Source organism: Microtus oregoni, unplaced genomic scaffold (assembly GCF_018167655.1).
Source record: "Microtus oregoni isolate MIOR12 unplaced genomic scaffold, Mior012 000014F_ref0000157, whole genome shotgun sequence".
NCBI lineage: Eukaryota > Metazoa > Chordata > Mammalia > Rodentia > Cricetidae > Microtus > Microtus oregoni.
In genome coordinates, this window is record NW_024543073.1 from 20026529 (window position 1) to 20044099 (window position 17571).

Here is a 17571-nt window from a genome sequence, read left to right on the forward strand (position 1 = left end):
GTTTGAAAGGATTCCTTTCCCTCCAGGATAAATCCCTTTATTCCTAGCACAGTGGTGTTTGTGAGGTCACCCACTAGAAAAATGTTTGCCTCGTTTAAAAGCTAGAATAGAGGTACATGTTTTTAAAACTTGGAGGTGTTGGGTTTTTTATGGCTTATTATGTTTGTAAAGTGTCTTGGGATTATTTTTCATGAAAAACAATATACACAATAAGAATATTTGGCTGTTGCCATGTGTTTCCTAACTTACTGCTAGGTGGAGTTTAGTTTCTCTACCAGGTCTTTCCATCAGCACCAGAGTAGGCATCCAGTCCCCCATGCGTGTGTATGTATATGAGTGCATGTATGTATATGCGTACAATGTATGTGAGTATATGTAGGTATATGAGTACACATATGTGTAGATATATACCTACTTTTGTATATGGCTGCTGGGTGTTGGTTAATTTTTTGATAATATGGTAGTAATGAGAAGAGACCTTCTTCAGACAGATCCCTTTTGCTTGTGGTTGTATAGCATTTTCACACTCCATCACCCAGCTTCTTTGGTTTTCATTCTAAGTCCTAATACAGCCTGTGTTCTAAGATCGTTAATATGTTTGACATTATACCAACTAAACAAGAAGGTATGCTTAGCCCTCCCTTGCCGCATCCTTAAATTAGGGTTCAAGGCTAATAATGGCTAATAGTAGGTAAATAATGCAAGAAATTCACTATCTATATTTGAACCTTAAAACTGTCCCCCAAAATATGCAAGGCATTGTTTTTATATGGAGCCTGCCTCTGTTTGCTGGCCATATGTGACTATTTAAAATGATCACAGCTAAGCAAATTTACATTCTGTTTTCATTTGCAATAGCCTCATGCTAATCGCTCCATAGTTACATGGCTGATGACAGCCATATTGCATAACACCACACGCGAAAAGGCCCACATTGCACAGACATCCACTGGACAGTGCTGAGCTGTGTGGATAGCCATTCTACTTTCTCTTAATATTGTAGGAAATTGTTTGACTTTGAACTATTTGTAACAGCTGCAAAAAAAAAATAGTAATACAAAGAGCAGAATGCGTGCCTACAACTCTCTGGTTTTGCATTTCCATTTCTGTCCATCTCTACGTTAAACTTATCCTTTGATCCTCTCTCCTCATGTCTTGGTAGGGTGTCCAGCATTTCAGAGTCATACCGAAGGTGGTTTTCTCTTGCTGTTCATATACAAAAATGTGCCTATTCTAAAAGTGTGCATTTGTTGAAATATAAATCACATACTATAATGTTTGCCTTTTAGAAGTGAACGGTGAGGCTGGGCAGATGCCTCAGCAAACTGGATCTTCCTCCAGATAACCTTGGCTGGATTCCTAGGATCTCATCCTCAAGGCAGCTCATAGCCCCTTTTAACTCCAGTTCCAGGGAATCCAGTGTCATCTTCTGTCCTCCACGGGCAGAAGGTGTACATGTGGCACACAGACATACATGCAGGCAAAACATCCATACACATGTCTTTAAGTCCATAGTGGCCTTTTGTGTCTGACTTAAAAAAAAATAAAACAACTCAGTCACATTGTATTATATATTAGTATATTTTTATAATCCTATCTAGGTCAAAGAATATGCTAGTCTATAGAGATACATTTGTTTATCCCTTTACTATTTGACAAAAATTTAGATTGTTCTGCTTTTTAGCTATTATAAAAAACATGCTGCCTTAAACCTTCAAGTTTTTATGTTGATCTGGGTTTTCAATTAGGTATTTAGAAACGGAATGGCAAGATCACATGATAATTTTATATTTAGTATTTTGGGTTTTTTTTAAGCCTGGCTATGATGCCCAGTTTTAAATGCAGTGCTGAAGATTGAATCCCAGACTTCATGCATGCAACATAAGCACTCCAATGTGCCAAGCTGCAACCCAACCCTTCCACTGAAGTTTTTTTTATTTTATTGATATTTATTGAGCTCTACATTTTTCTCTGCTCCCCTTCCTGCCTCTCCCCTTCCCCTTCAATCCTTCCCCAAGTCCCCATGCTCCCAATTTACTCAGGAGATCTTGTATTTTTCCACTTTCCACTTCCCATGTAGATTAGATCTATGTAAGTCTCTCTTAGTGTCCACATTGCTGTCGAAGTTCTCTGGGATTGTGGTTTGTAGGCTGGCTTTCTTCGCTTTATGTTTAAAAACCACCTATGAGGGAGTACATGTGATAATTGTCTTTCTCTGTCTGGGTTACCTCACTCAAAATAATGTTTTCTAGCTCCATCCATTTTCCTGCAAAATTCAAGCTGTCATTTTTTTCTGCTGTGTAGTACTACATTGTGTAAGTGTACCACATTTTTCTATCCATTCTTCAATCGAGGGGCATTTAGGTTGTTTCCAGGTTCTGGCTATGATAAACAACGCTGCTATGAACATAGATGAGCACATGTCCTTGTGGAACAATTGAGCATCCTTTGGATATATACCCAAAAGTGGTATTACTGGGTCTTGAGGAAGGTTGTTTTCTAATTTTCTGAGAAATCACCACACTGACATCCAAAGTAGTTGTACTAGCTTGCATTCCCACCAGCAATGCAGGAGTGTTCCCTTTCCTCCACAACCTCTCCAGCATAAGTTATCATGAGTGTTTTTGATCTTGGCCATTCTTACAGGTGTAAGATGGAATCTCAGAGTTGTTTTGATTTGCATTTCTCTGTTGAGTAAGGATATTGAACATTTCCTGAAGTGTCTTTCAGCCATTTTAGATTCCTCGGTTGAGAGTTCTCTGTTTAGGTCTCTACTCCATTTTTTTTATTGGATTATGTGATCTTTTGGTGTCCAATTTCTTGAGTTCTTTGTATACAGACCTCTGTCTGATGTGGGGTTAGTGAAGATCTTTTCCCATTCTGTAGGCTGTCGTTTGTTTTGTTGATCATATCCTTTGCTTTACAGAAGCTTTTCAGTTTCAAGAGGTCCCATTTATTAATTGTTTCTCTCAGTGTCTGTGCTGCTGGTGTTATATTTAGGAAGTGGTTCCCTGTGCCAATGCATTCAAGTGTACTTCCCACTTTCTCTTCTATAAGGTTCAGTGTGGCTGGCTTTATGTTAAGGTATTTGATCCAATTAAACTTGAGTTTTGTGCATGGTGATAGATATGTGTCTATTTTCATTCTTCTACATGTTGATATCCAGTTATGCCAGGACCACTTGTTAAATATGCTTTCTTTTTTCCATTTGATATTTTTTGCTTCTTTATCAAAGATCAGGTATTCAAAGATGTGTGGATTGATATCTGGGTCTTCTATTCAGTTCCATTGGTCCTCCTGTCTGTTCTTATGCCAATACCAGGCTGTTTTCAGTACTGTAGCTCTGTAGTAGAGTTTGAAGTCAGGGATTGTGATGCCTCCAGAAGTTCTTTTATTGCAAAGGATTGTTTTGGCTATCCTGGGTTTTTTGCTTTTCCAAATGAAGTTGAATATCATTATTTCAAGGTCTTTGAAGAATTTTGATGGGATTTTGATGGGCATTGCGTTGAATCTGTAGATTGCTTTTGGTAAGATTGCCATTTTTACTATGTTAATTCTGTCTACCCAAGAGTATGGGAGGTCTTTCTACTTTCTGGTGCCTTCTTCATTTTCTTTCTTCAAAGATTTAAAGTTCTTGTCATATAAGTCTTCCACTTGTTTAGTAAGAATTACTCTGAGATATTTTATGCTGTTTGTGGCTATTGTGAAGGGTGTTGATTCTCTGATTTCTTCCCCAGCCCTTTTATCATCTGTGTACAGGATGGCTACTGATTTTTTTAGTTAATCTTGTATCCTGCTACATTGCTGAAAGTGTTTATGAGTTGTAGCAGTTCCTTGGTAGAATTTTTGGGGTCACTTATGTAAACTATCATATCATCAGCAAACAGTGAGAGTTTGACTTCTTTTCCAATTTGTATCCCCTTGATCTCCCTTTGGTGTCTTACTGCTCTAGCTAGGGCCTCAAGAAATATATTGAATAGATATGGAGAGAGTGGACAACCATATTTAGTATTTTGAGAGTTGCCAAATTGTTCTCCAATGTGTTTGTACCACTTCCCATCCTCACCTTGTGCAGACAAGTTCCTACTTCTCAAGCATTACCATCACTTCTTATGGTTGGTTTTTATTACAGCACTTCTAGTGATTACAAAATGAAATCTATGATCTGCCTTGCATTCTCCTAATTACTAAAATATTGTGTGTCTCTTCATTTACTTATTGAATTTGTGTGTCATTATATAAATGCACATTTAAATCCTGCACCCATTTTAAATTAGTTACTGTCTTTTGATTATTGAATTATAGGAGCTTTTTATAAATACCATGGATTTGTCTTGTTGGATTTGGATAGTTGCAAATAGTTTGCCCCATTCTTGAACTTGCCCTTTAATTTTCTTTGATAGAAAACTTCCAAGCCCAAAAGGTTTAATTTTGATAAAATCCAATGTACTTACTATTTTTCTTTCTTTGGGCTCTTGATTACAATAGCTAATAAGATAATTACTCATAAGATATATTCCTATGTTTTCTTCTAAGAATTATATAACTTTTAGTTTTAGTCTTTACATCTAGGTCCAGGTTCTATTTTGAGTTCATTTGTGGACAGGATTTGAAGTATGGGTCCAACTTCATTCATACACATGTGGGTAGCTAGTTGACCCAGCACCATTTTCCTTTAGCAATAGTCTTTGTAGACTTTTGTTTTTGCACCCTTGTCTAAAAAGTAATTGGCCATAAGTGGAAAGGCCCGTTTCTAGATCCCCAATTCTGTTCTGCACATTCATATGGCTTTCCTCATGCCAGGACTCGATAAAATTAGTCACTGACTGGGTAATGAGTTTTGAAATGGGGACAGAACCCCCAGCTCATAGGATTCAGACATAAATACTGGCCCCTGTCAGATAGCAGGATGAATCCGTTTTCCTCTTTTTTTCAGGATTGCTTTGGTGGTTGTTGCTCCTTGTGTTTTATGTACATTTGGGGGTCTGTTTTCTGAAAAGACTCCTGGGGTTTTATAGGCATTACCCTGGAGCAGGTCAATTTAAGGAGCCTGTCTGCCTTCCTTCCTTCCTTCCTTTCTTTTCTTTTCTTTCTTCTTTCTTTCTTTCTTTCTTTTCCTTCCTACCTTCCTTCCTTTTTTCCTCCTTTCTTTCTTTTTACTTTCCTTCCTTCTTTTCTTATTTATTCATTCATACAATGCATCCAGACCACAGCCTCCTCTGGTCCCCTCCCCCCAGTTCACCCTACTTGAGGAGTAGTCCTTCCTTCACAACACTGTCTTCAACCTGCAGCCATGAGATGCCTTCCCCTGGGTTTTGGTTGCCACTGATTTGTTTCCTAGTTTTTGGTATACATGTGTTGTGCTTCTTAAATCATCCCTGAATGTGCATGACTTTGACACTGAAATGAATTTGTGGTTAGAATCTATTATGAATTGCATTTTAAAATGTAATTTAATTATTTATTTTATTTATTTAATTAATTAATTAATTTCATTTTAAAATACACATTAGATGCATATAGACATGCAATTGATTCTGTGACTTCACCTTATATCTTATCTCCAGCCTTCCCATGTCTGTTTTTAGCTCTCTGTAGCATGTAACATGAGAGAATGTGTAACGTGCTGTGACTTAGAAAACTTGCTCCTCTCTCTGCAGGAATGGTGGCTCTCAGGTACATCAATGAAGCCATCGATGAAGGGAACCCTCTGAAGACATTAGATACCTTGCTGCTACCCATCGCTAACATCAGAGATGTGGACCCAGATTGTGCCCAGCACTACCAGGATGTTTTGTTCCATACGAAATCTCAGAAACTCCTGGTACGTTCTAGAATGTAGACGTTTGCGAGAGGGAAGACTTTTGATACATTTGTCATAAATCTGATGAGCTTCTTATCCCAGTGAATGAGGATAGAAACAACAAGGCTGTTTTTCTGGAGCCAAGCATTAGAGAAAATCCAGACCCAGAGTGATCACTTCTTCTCCTCCACTGAATATGCAGTTGTAGGTGAAGTCTTATCCAGAATGCAGTTCCTTGGGCATTTCCTGTGTATCCATGCCATGCGCAACATCTGGTGGGGGCAGGGACTGCAGAGGACACGTGATGCTATTTGAAAGTTTTCTGTCCTTATGGTCTAGATGGTCAGGAACTTGCTGGTGCATCACTGTTTCATAGGGAGTGGTAGGAGAGCAGGAGAGAATCAGGGTTGAGATATTGTGCTCAGAACCTTGAGAAGTTGCCATGGAGCTAGAACAGTAACTGCGCCTAAAGGAAAAAGAAGAGGTGGTTGGGCAGGTGGGTGAGGAGGTTGACATGGTATGGGCAGTGCCCGATGGATGATATCTTTATACTCTGTTCTGAGCATGGGAGGGCACTTGCCTGGAGTCCTCTTGAAGAGCAGTGTTGTTATTCACATCTGAATTTATACTGAGGGGGTCTCAGGAAGACTTAATGCTCTTGGAAAGATACTGGGCTGAGCGTTGAGACTTACAGGACCTGTTGCCCAAGAATGGAAGTGAGGCTGCCAGGTACAGTAGCCATTTCTGTCATCTGTATTCTCAGGTGCTGGGAGGACTGGGAAGCTCCCCCCCCCCCCCGTGTACACCTTCATAGTCCAGTATCTGCCCCCTCTGAAGCAGGAAAAGCACTCTGCTTAGAGCACGTGTGGACTGAACATCTCCTGTTTGCAGGCATGACAGTGGTAGTTAAACATCTCTTGTTTAATTCTCATAATAGCCCTGAATCATTTCACCATCATCACGAGTTCTGAGATAATGAACCAGGAGTTAAATAACTGTGTCCATGGCAGACAGCAAAATAACAGCATTGAGAGAGAAAGTTGCTTGCTTTGGAGACAGGCAGGCACCATTTAGATCCTGGCTCACTGACCTTAGACAGACCGCCGTATCCCCATATGCTCATTTTCACATGCATAAAATTAGGATCATACCTGCCCTGAAGTATTACAAAATGAGTTAAACAAGAATACGAGATACATACATGTGTTGTTATATGGCAGTATATTAATGATATTGTAAATGCATGCATTTGTTTTTATTTTTTAAGATTTCTCTTGTTTTTAATTATGTGCATCTGCATGTTGATATGAGTTCATGTGTGCAGAGAATGTACTCGGAGACCAGAGGTGTTGGATTCCCCTGGAAGCAGAGTTGCAGGTAGTTGTGAGCTGCCTGATGAGGGTGCTAGAACCCCAACTCTGGCCTTCTGAAAGAGCAGCCCAGGCTTGTAACTGCTGAGCCATCTCTCCAGCCCTGAGTGTATGGTTTTTGTGTGTATGTGTGTAGCTATAGCATTTACTATAGAGTCCAACACAAAACAAACAGCAGCCTGTTTGAGGATTATTGAAGACTCCTGTGGTTGCTTCCCTGCCCTCTTTGAAAGGTGATTGTTTTGGGACCATGACTGTGCACCTGACTGGGAAACACATACAATGGGTATCAAGACAGGTGGGGAAAGATGCTCCTTACAGCAAGAAGGAAAGACCAAAAATGACCTTAACAGATTACTTTTCCATGGCACTTCTGGGGATCAAACCTACAAGACATGTGCCCTTCTTCCACTAAGCTGTGTCCCCAGCCACAATCCATAATTTTTCTCTCATCCTGATCTTTTTTACCAAAAGAGGGAGGGAGGGAGGGAGGGAGGGAGGGAGGGAGGAATGGAGAGGGAAAAGAAAGGAAGAAAAGAGGGAGGGAAGGAAGGAAGGAAGGAAGGAAGGAAGGAAGGAAAAGAAATCTGATTCTGTTCTTTCAGCCGAGTCTTTGTGTATTGGTTTTCATTTGCTTTTTTCTTAATATCTACCAGGTTCCTAGAAAATTACAGTGTACATACTTGAGGTCATTTCTTTGTATTGCCTTCCCACAGTCTAGCCTTGGGAAATAATAGGAATAAAAAGATATTGCTGCATTACGGTATGAAGTAAAGATTGTCCCAAAGCATACAGCCATTAAGGGGCATAGTGAGCGGCAGCATCATGGAACAGATACTAAGGCTCATCAGAGTGAGTGAGGACAGGGGAGTGGCTATGGAAGTTTCTAGATATTCTGTTTAAGCACCAAGTTCTCTTTGTGTTGAGATTGAGTAAGAACATGGTAGCGTATACTTAGCAAAGCACATTTTCTATGTCTGTCCCCTGGAGAAAGTGAATCACAAGCAATTTAAAATTGAAAGCTTTATTTGACACTTAAATTTTACCCTCATTAAAATTTGGATTTGTTAGCTAGGTGGTGGTGGTGCACGTCTTTAAACCCAGCACTTGGGAGGCAGAGGCAGGTGGATCTCTGTGAGTTCGAGGCCGGCCTGGTCTACAAAGATCCAGTTCCAGGATAGATTCCAAAGCTACAGAGAAACCCTGTCTTGAAAAGAACAAAAACAAAAAATTTGGATTTGTTCTTGATGGTTACACACACACACACACACACACACACACACAAATTAAGTGTGCCTTTTTGAATAAAAAAAAATAAGAAGCAAAGAAAGGACATGACTACCCCTAGGTGTGGTGGAGGAGGAAGTTTATTACACAGAGGTGGGAGAGCACAGTCAGAAGCAGGGACATCTGGGAAAGTCCAGGGTGAACATGGCCAGACTGAGCTGTGCCATGTGAGGAAAGGGGCAAGGGAGAGGGAGGAACCAGGTGTAGCGGCCAAGAGACCCCAAAAGAGTAGACTAAAAGACCAGATAACCAAAATGGTTAGATTATATAAGGAAGGGCAGCTGGGGAAATTTAGGGTAGGGGGTGGGGTGTGCCAGCCAGGAGGGCACCCATATCAGGTAGAGACTGAAGGATTCAGGGAGATCCAGAAGGCCAGGTCTACTTTTATATATTAAGTAGGCTTTGTCCTGGCTATGAAACCTAATACTTCGTTGTTTTGGTTTTGGTTTTCATGTTTGGTTGGTTGGTTTGGTTTGGATTTGTTTTCCTGTGTTTTTGAGACGGGGCCTTACTATATAAGTAGAACTCGCTCTGTAGACCAGGCTGGCCTCAGCTCACAGAGATCCACATGTGTCTGCCTCCCAAGTGCTGGGATTACAGATGTGTGCCACCATGCCGGATTTGTGTGTGCCTTCAACTAGTAAACACCGTCCTGTTCCACCAGGACAAACTACTGCAGCTAATGAGACTCAGCTCTCAAAATGAATTCCTTTCTCTGAAGTTTTTAGACTCTTAAAGCTTGCTTTAGATTGATTTTAAATTGCTTAAGATTTATCGGACTTTTACTTCGTTACACTTATTTATGTCTTTTATTTGTGTGTGAGTGACAGACTTCCTGTAGAGTCAGGGAGTAACCTGCAGGCGTCGGTTCTCTTCTTGCACAGGGTGGGTTAAAGAGATCACTCGTGTCACATTTGGTAGCAAATGTCACCCACTGAGCTGTCTACAAGACAGCTTTGTAAAGTCTTTTAATGTAATGCTTTCGTACAAGTATCTATTGTTTGTTGAGCATGTCCCCCTCATGCCTACTATCAGCTCTGACCCTCCCCTTCCCTTTGCTCTCCTTAGACAGTCCGCCCCTGTCATTTTATACATGCACATATACACGACTTTGCTTCTTTGTATAAAATCTCGGCCCCACAAAGGATGAGAGAGAGAGAAAAATATATATATTTTTCTGTATATTCTGAGATGGCCTAATTTGCTTAATATGATGATCTCCAGATGTTCTCATTTTCCTGCAAATGGCATGGCTTCCTCCTCTAAGGCTAAAAATGCTTGCTAGGAAGGGCCGCTTTCTCCAGAGCTTGCCTTAACCACTCCTCTGTTGCTGGGCTCCTGCCAGGTTCTGTATTTAGCCGACGTGAATGATGCTGTAGGAAACATGGGCGGGCAAAGGTCCCTGTGAGGTGTGGACCTGGAGGCCTTCGGGTCAATGCATGTCCAATATGATGAAACAAGAAGCTATAGATACTCTCGACAATGTTCGCTTAAAATGTATTTTTATTGTTTAGTGGATTATAACAAGTCTTACAGCTTCAGCCCAGCAATACTGCATGCCCAGAGGTTCCCTCAAGCCCATTTTTAGTCACTAGTGATGCTCCCTCATTAGCCACTGACATCACTTCTCCCATTCGTTCCCTCGGGTAAGGGAAATGACTTATCTACAGGAATAATCTGGAGATTTATAATATAATACCATTTCCCATTTTAAAAAAGGGGGGTGGAAGTAGCTGGAAACACTATTTAAATTGCTAAATGGCAAGGTGGTGTGGTAGCACAGGCCTTTAATCCCAGCACTCAGGAGCCAGAGGCAGTCGGATCTCTATGAGTTCGAGGCCAGCCTGGTCTACAAGAGCTAGTTTCAGGACAGGAGCCAAAACTACACAGAGAAAACCTGTCTCAAAAAACTAAACAGAACAAAAAACAAATAAATTGCTAAATGACTTTAAGAGGGTATTTCTGTTTAGCTTCCTTATTTTTGTAAACAAGTCTAATCAGAAATGATATCATCTCATGTCATATGGGATATGCTGGCTTGTCAGATTGCACTGGGTAGACCTCTGTGCGGCTTAGATGCATTGGGGTTTTATTCTGTCATTCAGCCACATGCTATACAAAGGATGAAGCTGACCCCACAGGGCATGACCCTGGAATGACCACGAGAACCTCAAAGTGGGGAGGACAGACACCACCTTCTCCATCATCCCTCCCAGGTGGCTTCCGGGACCCCTGCAGACACTGAGCTGCACAGATTCCGAATCCCTGTAGCAATGGTACTGTACTTGGCTACAGCCTCTTCGCATCCTCTCATTCATTTCACATCACTTCTGGATGACTGTACCAACGCTTAATCCAGTGGAGATGCTGTATAAAGAATGATGCAGGATAAATGCTGCCCAAAGACGCTGCGTTGTGTCGGGAATAAGAAAAGTCCATTCATGTTCAGCTCATATAACTCTTTTCATACAAGTGTTTTTGATCTGTGGTGGTTTGAATCTGCAGGTGTGACGCTTGTAGGCACAGCAATCTTATGACATAGAAAACTTAATAGTCATATGCAAATGAGTTTAGCAGGCTTGTTTGTATAGAAGGGCCATAGATAAGAAAGTGCTTTAGAAACACAAATGAAGAAAATGACACTTCTAGTTTGAGAGTAAAAGAAGAACAGTCCTTTAAAGACGTGGAAAGTGGAACAGATTAGAGCCAGGGATGCTAGAATGGGCTTTCAGGGGGGCAGCGGGAAAGGGAAGGAAAGACAGGTGGTGAAGCCAGCAGGCCTGGTGCATGGCTTCACAGGTCACATTAGGGAACTGGCCAGGAAAGCCACCCTCGGGTTTGTCACTTTAGGAGCCGTGCGGGGTCAAGGGAAGTGTTTGCCTGATGTATTCAGGAAGGTACTCAGAGAAGGTGAAGTGAAGGCTCGGCCAGCAGTGAGGACACCCGTTTAAGACAGAGGTGGGATAAAGACAAGTTCCCAGCAAGGGACAGGGTAACTGCTCAAAGAACCACAAGTAATGCTAAATCCCCAGGATGGCAGTGCTAGTTACTGGAGGAAAGGGGGAATTTAAAGTTTGGAGAATAAGGGAGGCAAATAGAGATCTGTCAATTGTCATAAGGAGAATAATGATAGTTTTGTGTGAGATTAAGACATTCTTAAAATACTGGCAAAGCATTTTTAATCCTACTAATTTTACAACATTTGATGTTTGAAGCACTATTTCATAGGAGCTTTGAAATGGAACTCTTGCCAGGCCTGGTGATACATGCCCTTAATCCCAGCACTCAAGAGGCAGAGGCAGGTAGATCTCAGGTTTTTTTAGGTCAATCTAGTCTAGAGAGTTCTGGGCTAGCCAGGACTACACAGTGAGACCCTGTCTTTTAAAAAAAAAATTTAAAAACAGAAATAAAAAATTGAGCTGTTGGTGGCATGCACAAGTCATCCCAAGCGTGTATATTTTCTTTAATATGATCTTGCCCTCGTTGGCTAAGAAGTAAGCTGGTCTACAATTTTTGACATGACAAAATAAAGGAACGGATCTAGGCAGCTGTTCAGGCTACCCAGGCACAGAGCTATCAGATACATAAAGTATAAGCTATCAGTGTGGTTGTAATAGTAGTTGGCGTGGTGGACTATGAGTATAATGTTGGTAGGAGCAAAGCAAATTGTAAAAATCACAAGGATGAGGAGAATTGCCTTGATGTACCTCAGCCATCTGCGGTCCTGGGCGTTAAGTTTGCGGATGAGAGTTGTATAGCAGTAGACAATGACCACAAAGGGAACGAGGAATCCAAAAAACGCTAAGGAGATGAAGTAATAGAACTGGAAGGGAGACGGGGACTCGCATGTGTTGTGGACGTCGTGACAGGTGGTGATCTCTGGCTGGACGAGATGGTACTCCTGCTGCAGGATGGCAAAGGGCAGCATGTATAAGAAAACCATCACCCACACCAAGCCACACATGAGCAAAGCGAAGTTGCGTTTGGGCAGCTTCCGGTACATGAAAGGATGGACCGTGGCCAGGTAGCGGTTGACGCCCATGCAGGTGAGGATCAGAATGGAGCAGTACATGTTGCCGTAGAAGATAACTGTGGTGATCCGGCACATGGCCTCTCCAAACACCCAGTTGTTCCCGTTGAGATGGTAGGCGACCTTAAACGGCAGCGTGACACAGAAGAGGAGGTCTGCGATGGCCAGGTTGGTGTGGAAGATAACCAGACAGATGGATTTGGTCCTTGTGGAGAGTTTCCACAGGGTCATAATGTTCGCTGGCACACCAACCACAAACACCAGGATATAGATGGCCGGTATCAGTTTGGTACTTAAGGAGCTTCTCAGGTATCCCATGGTAGCATTGTTCACATGGAGAGTTGAAATACTCCCCTTGGGGCACCTCAGTTTTACAGTTGCAGTGGCTCCAGTCCAGCCCTCTATGTCAGAAAGCGGGAAGTCTTCAAAGGTATGGGGCTCTCCATTAAAGGTCTTAATAGTTAAGGTTGGCTTGGCTGAGTTCTCTGGGATGTTTTTCATACCTGTAATTGAAAGAAAATATTACATATGATTTGTCAAGTCCTAACGGTGGTTTGGATAAAAATGAAATGTTTGATGCTTCATGATTTCTGTGGTTATAGAACTTGGGGTCATTTTTTAGAAATCTCTATAGATGATGTAACCCACAGGCATGTATATAATATGTGTAATATACTATACTGTGCTTTCCTGTGAGAACTAGATATCAGTCAGGACTTTAGAATAGCGCTCCAGTGGTGCTCAGTCTGGGTCAGGACCCCTTTGGTAAGGCTCTGTCTCCAAAAATATTTCCTTTGCAATTTATAGCAGTAGCAAAACTACAGTTTTGAAGTAGCAATGAAATAATTTTATGGCTGGAGTCACCACAACACTAGGAAGGTTGAGGAACACTGTCGTAGATGAAACAAAACAGCACAATGGAATATTATTGAAAAAATATTTTGTTGCCTACAAGCTATCAGGAGATAGTTAGCCAACTCGAGTATTCAAGCAAACTATCACTGAAAAGATAAAACTTGAGCAAAGACGAGCCAGCTGCAGATGTGGAACTTAATATGTGAGGTATGTTCTCACGGTGATGGCTGGCCATGGGATCTGGGAGTGGCCAGTCCCTTTGATTCTGACAATGTCAGTTGCATACATTGCAGTGCTATGAAGTTTTAAACTCCACTGCCGTCAACAAGCAATACTCAGGCCAGAGAAGAAGTGCACGGGCATGTTCTGTCTTGTGTTCATTTGATACATCTAAGAGATGAAGTTGAAGAAGTCTCACAGTTCCCGAGGGGACCCTAAACTGTCCTCTGAAGCCATGATCTGTTTGTACATTCTGGGGGTGCACACAAAGTCTTTTCCCTTTTTGCTGGCAATCGAACACAAGGCTTTTCAATGCTAGGCAGCTGATCTACCACTGACCCCCACCTCCACCCTCTGCGTGCAAAATCTGCAGAGGGATGACTCCTGTGGTGGATGGAATAGCATTCTACTCACCCCCATCCCACCTGCTATCCTGTGGAACCTAGGATATGCTACCTCACATTAAAAAGGGGTTATGTAGTTAGGTATCAGGAGATGGGGACAGAACCCTAGCTTGGCCATGTGATCTAAATGCAATGTTACAAGTTCTTATACATGTGAGACAACAGGATCAGAGTCGGGCTTGAGGTGATGCTATTGGCTTTGAGGTTGGAAAAGAATCAGGAGCCAAGTAGCACGGGCAGTGTCTCGTGGAAGTGTCAAAGGCAAGATCAGATTCTCTCCTGGAGCATCAGGAGTGAACACAACCCTAGCAACACCTTGATTTTTAAGAATTTTGACCTCCAGAGGCATCAGATGGTCAACCTGCATTGTCTAAAGCATCACTACGAGAACATTTATTATAGCCTGGACAGGAAACTAATGTAACCATGATTTTGGCCCGTGTTTAAAGTGGGTTTGGTGGCAGAAGGTTATGACGGTAAGAGATTCGGGGCAGGGGGACCTGATGTGCAGACTGCTGACCAGATTGCTCAGAATCTAAGGGTGGTGAGTCATTGAAGCAGAGGCAAGGCTGTAAACAGGTAAAGATGGGAATTCGTAGGTACGCTGGACTCTGAGGGCCATCTCATCTGATTGGCTGTAGAGGGGCACTTGCAAGCAACATAATTGGAGGTTTCCATTCTGAATGATTTAGAGGAAAAGGGCGCTGCTTATAACTGCATTCAGGCAAGAGTGAGGGGATAAAGTGGGAAAGAAATTCAGACCTCGGGTTTATAGGAGGTTTGTGTGTTTGGCTTGTTGAGACAGGGTCTCACTATAACCCAGGCTGGCCTTGGCTCCCTTTGTACTGGGATTCCAACTGTGTGCCACCACACCTGGCTAAATCTCAGGCTGTTGTATGACCGACCTGGGACAGCTGCTGGAATGTTAGTCTGTAAAATGTTGGGCAAGCAGTTCCAACTCTGGATGTGGCATTCCCAAAGGCCAAGAGCAAATGTGGGGTGTGCCTGCCTTAGTCTTCACGGGGTCTGTGGTTAAATTAGGAGAGTGGAGAGGTGGCCTAGGGAGAGATATGGGAAGAAGGAATGCAAAGATGGGCTTCAGGAGAAATACCAGGTTTTAAGAGAAGACAAAAAAATCAAAAGATGAAATTACTTTGATGACCTAAGGAGTTAAAAATGGATTTTTAAAATGGAAGAAACATACCAACTATGTGCGGTAGAGACTTGGCACCACTCAGCTTGTTCATGTTAATAATCAGTTACTCAAAAACCAATTTAAACCTCATACACTCCAACCTGAGAAGCTACTCCCCTACCACTGAGGTCCTGACCCAGAGCCCCTGAATCCTCCATTTTAAACATTTGAGGATGGTGTTCAGTGGTCTGTCCTCATTCGAAGCCAGACCTGATTTAATCTCTGGCCTTTGCTCCCAGGTGTAAACTCCTTCATACCTTGGAGTCTGCCCAGGCTGAATTCAGTGTATCAGGCAGGGTCAGTGTTATCTGAACAACTGCTCAGTGAAGGCGACCCGGGGTTGTTTAAGGAAGGGATCATTTGGAAAGTAGCGGTCTGTGTATCTGTGCTAAGATGGAGCCTTGGAGGAATGCCCTGTGATGTTTGAGCTCAGTCACTCAAATCCTTCTGCACATTGCCTTTGGGAAAAGTCAAGATATCCCTCAAAACAAGTGCTTTAGCAAGTTGGGCAGAACGGTGTGTACAAATTTCTTCCTTCCAAAGTCCGGTGAGAAACCTGATGAAACTACTTGTTGGTCAGTTTTCAGATGAATCCTGTGACTGAGCAAGACCCAGTATCTACATACTGTTTCCATGAGGTCTCAGGTGTGTCCCCCATCTATGCCTTCTGTGAGTCTGAACCTAAAAAATAGTGTTCCTTGTTAGATTTTATTCTTATAAAAAAAAAATGACTAGGGTTCTTTGGGTTTTCTATGGTGTGATGTTTCTGAAATGCTCTCAGCTTGGGAGAAGGCTTCAGATCTAATCCAGAGAGAATGGCCCTCTGGTTCCTGGTGACGTATTTTCCCATCGCATCTCCCCAAAGCAGTGGGTGAATGAATCCACCCTCAAGTCTCCTTTCAAGTCCTCCCAAGCTCTACTGGCATCAGGAAGGAACCCTCTCATGTAACGCATTTCCTTGCAAATGTGGCTCAGCTTTTTGGCTTATTCTCTTAAAGGAACCATAAACCTCTCCAAATCCTGTTTGCTCAGCCCCTGCCATAGGTCCCCTTAAGCACGCTGCAAGGACCTCAACTTTGCAGAGGGTTGTCTTCTGTTTAATTTTGGTTTCATCCCACATCCCCCTCATAACACTGCTGATTGCCCTGTGACCTGACAGTGAGAGAGTCCTGGATGCAATCCTGGCTCAAAGTAGTTCATTTCAGAGCAAGCAGAAATGATGGGTAAAATAGACATGTTCAAGGCAAAGTAATTATTTGGGGGAGATCTTATTTCTAAAATTATCCTTAGCTAAATTATGCATAATCATAGCATATACATATATACATTTGTACACACACATACACACACGGATGTCTGTGTGTGAGAAAGAGAGAGGGAGAGAGAACTCCCTGATACTAAAACCTTAAGGGAATAAAATGTATTTAACTTTAGAAACATTGTTAACCTTCCTGACTGTTGAAACCAAATGACACTTTGTGGCAGTATTTTTCCCCACCTGTGCCTCAACAGAAATTATAAAACTTATAAACTTAAAAAGATTTGTAATCCCTTGAAAAAATACAATCTTTTCTAAATCAGGAAATTTCATAAATGCAAACACTTCTCACAAAGAAAGTTGCTTTTTGACTTAACTGCAGATAAAGTCTTAACTCTGCCACAAATGTGTTACTACTAATAGAGAACATTGGTCTTTAACAAGGTTTGACTTGGCAACAAACTTTAGCTCGTAATAACCCAGATCGACCTCTGCCTTTGGGTTCACAATTCTTGGGAGGCAACAAAAAGAGTAGGTTCATTTGACTCCCATAGCACAAACGGTCCCCGTTCCCACCCCATCCTATTCCAGAAGAGGACTTACCACTCTGGCAAAAAGTGGGCGGCAGGAGCAGCAGCCTGGCAGCAATCAAGATAAGGACCTTAACTTGCATGTCCTGAAACCCGATTATGGAATGTTACCGAGTGTGCAAAGTCACAGAGCAGATTTCCCTCTGATCCATGTATTAGCAGCAAGTGGGAGTCTGAGAAATGTCCAGCCTGCACTGTGTGGGCAAGAACTTGCCCTGCCTCAGCAGGGGAAGGATGTGGTGGCTTGACGTTTCCTAATGAGTGACTCAGGCTGAACCTCACTGAGTTGCCACGTCCCTTTGACGCCTCTTCAGCCCCTGCCATTATTTCTTTAGAACCAGTGCTGTATTTCTCCCCAGGGCATTGAAATACTGGCAGAGACGGGCGAGGCTTTTTGCAAAACAAAGCTAAGAACAGACTCAGCTTCAATTAGCTTTGAATTGCTTCCACAGTGCGGTTTTTACCCCATTTCAAAAACACAGCTCCAGAGTTATACTTTCTGTTTAATACATGCATAATTAGAAATTCTACTTATATATCAGTGCCTCGCTCAGCCGTTG

General features: G+C 42.2%; 2 protein-coding genes across 2 annotated transcripts in view; one reads left to right on the forward strand and one right to left on the reverse strand.

Moving 5' to 3' along the window:
- Positions 1–17571, forward strand: part of Iqgap2 (IQ motif containing GTPase activating protein 2) — a 283844-nt gene that overhangs the window by 194404 nt on the left and 71869 nt on the right. Inside the window, exon 13 of the mRNA XM_041663248.1 lies at positions 5661–5824. Within this exon, the coding sequence (XP_041519182.1) occupies positions 5661–5824 (164 nt within the window). The remainder of the gene's footprint in view (positions 1–5660; positions 5825–17571) is intronic.
- F2rl2 (coagulation factor II thrombin receptor like 2) lies at positions 11948–17094 on the reverse strand. The gene is made up of 2 exons (XM_041663249.1): positions 17025–17094; positions 11948–12993 (listed from the first exon to the last, which is right to left on the reverse strand). Exons 1-2 carry the CDS (start codon positions 17092–17094, stop codon positions 11948–11950), a joined length of 1116 nt encoding a protein of 371 aa, XP_041519183.1.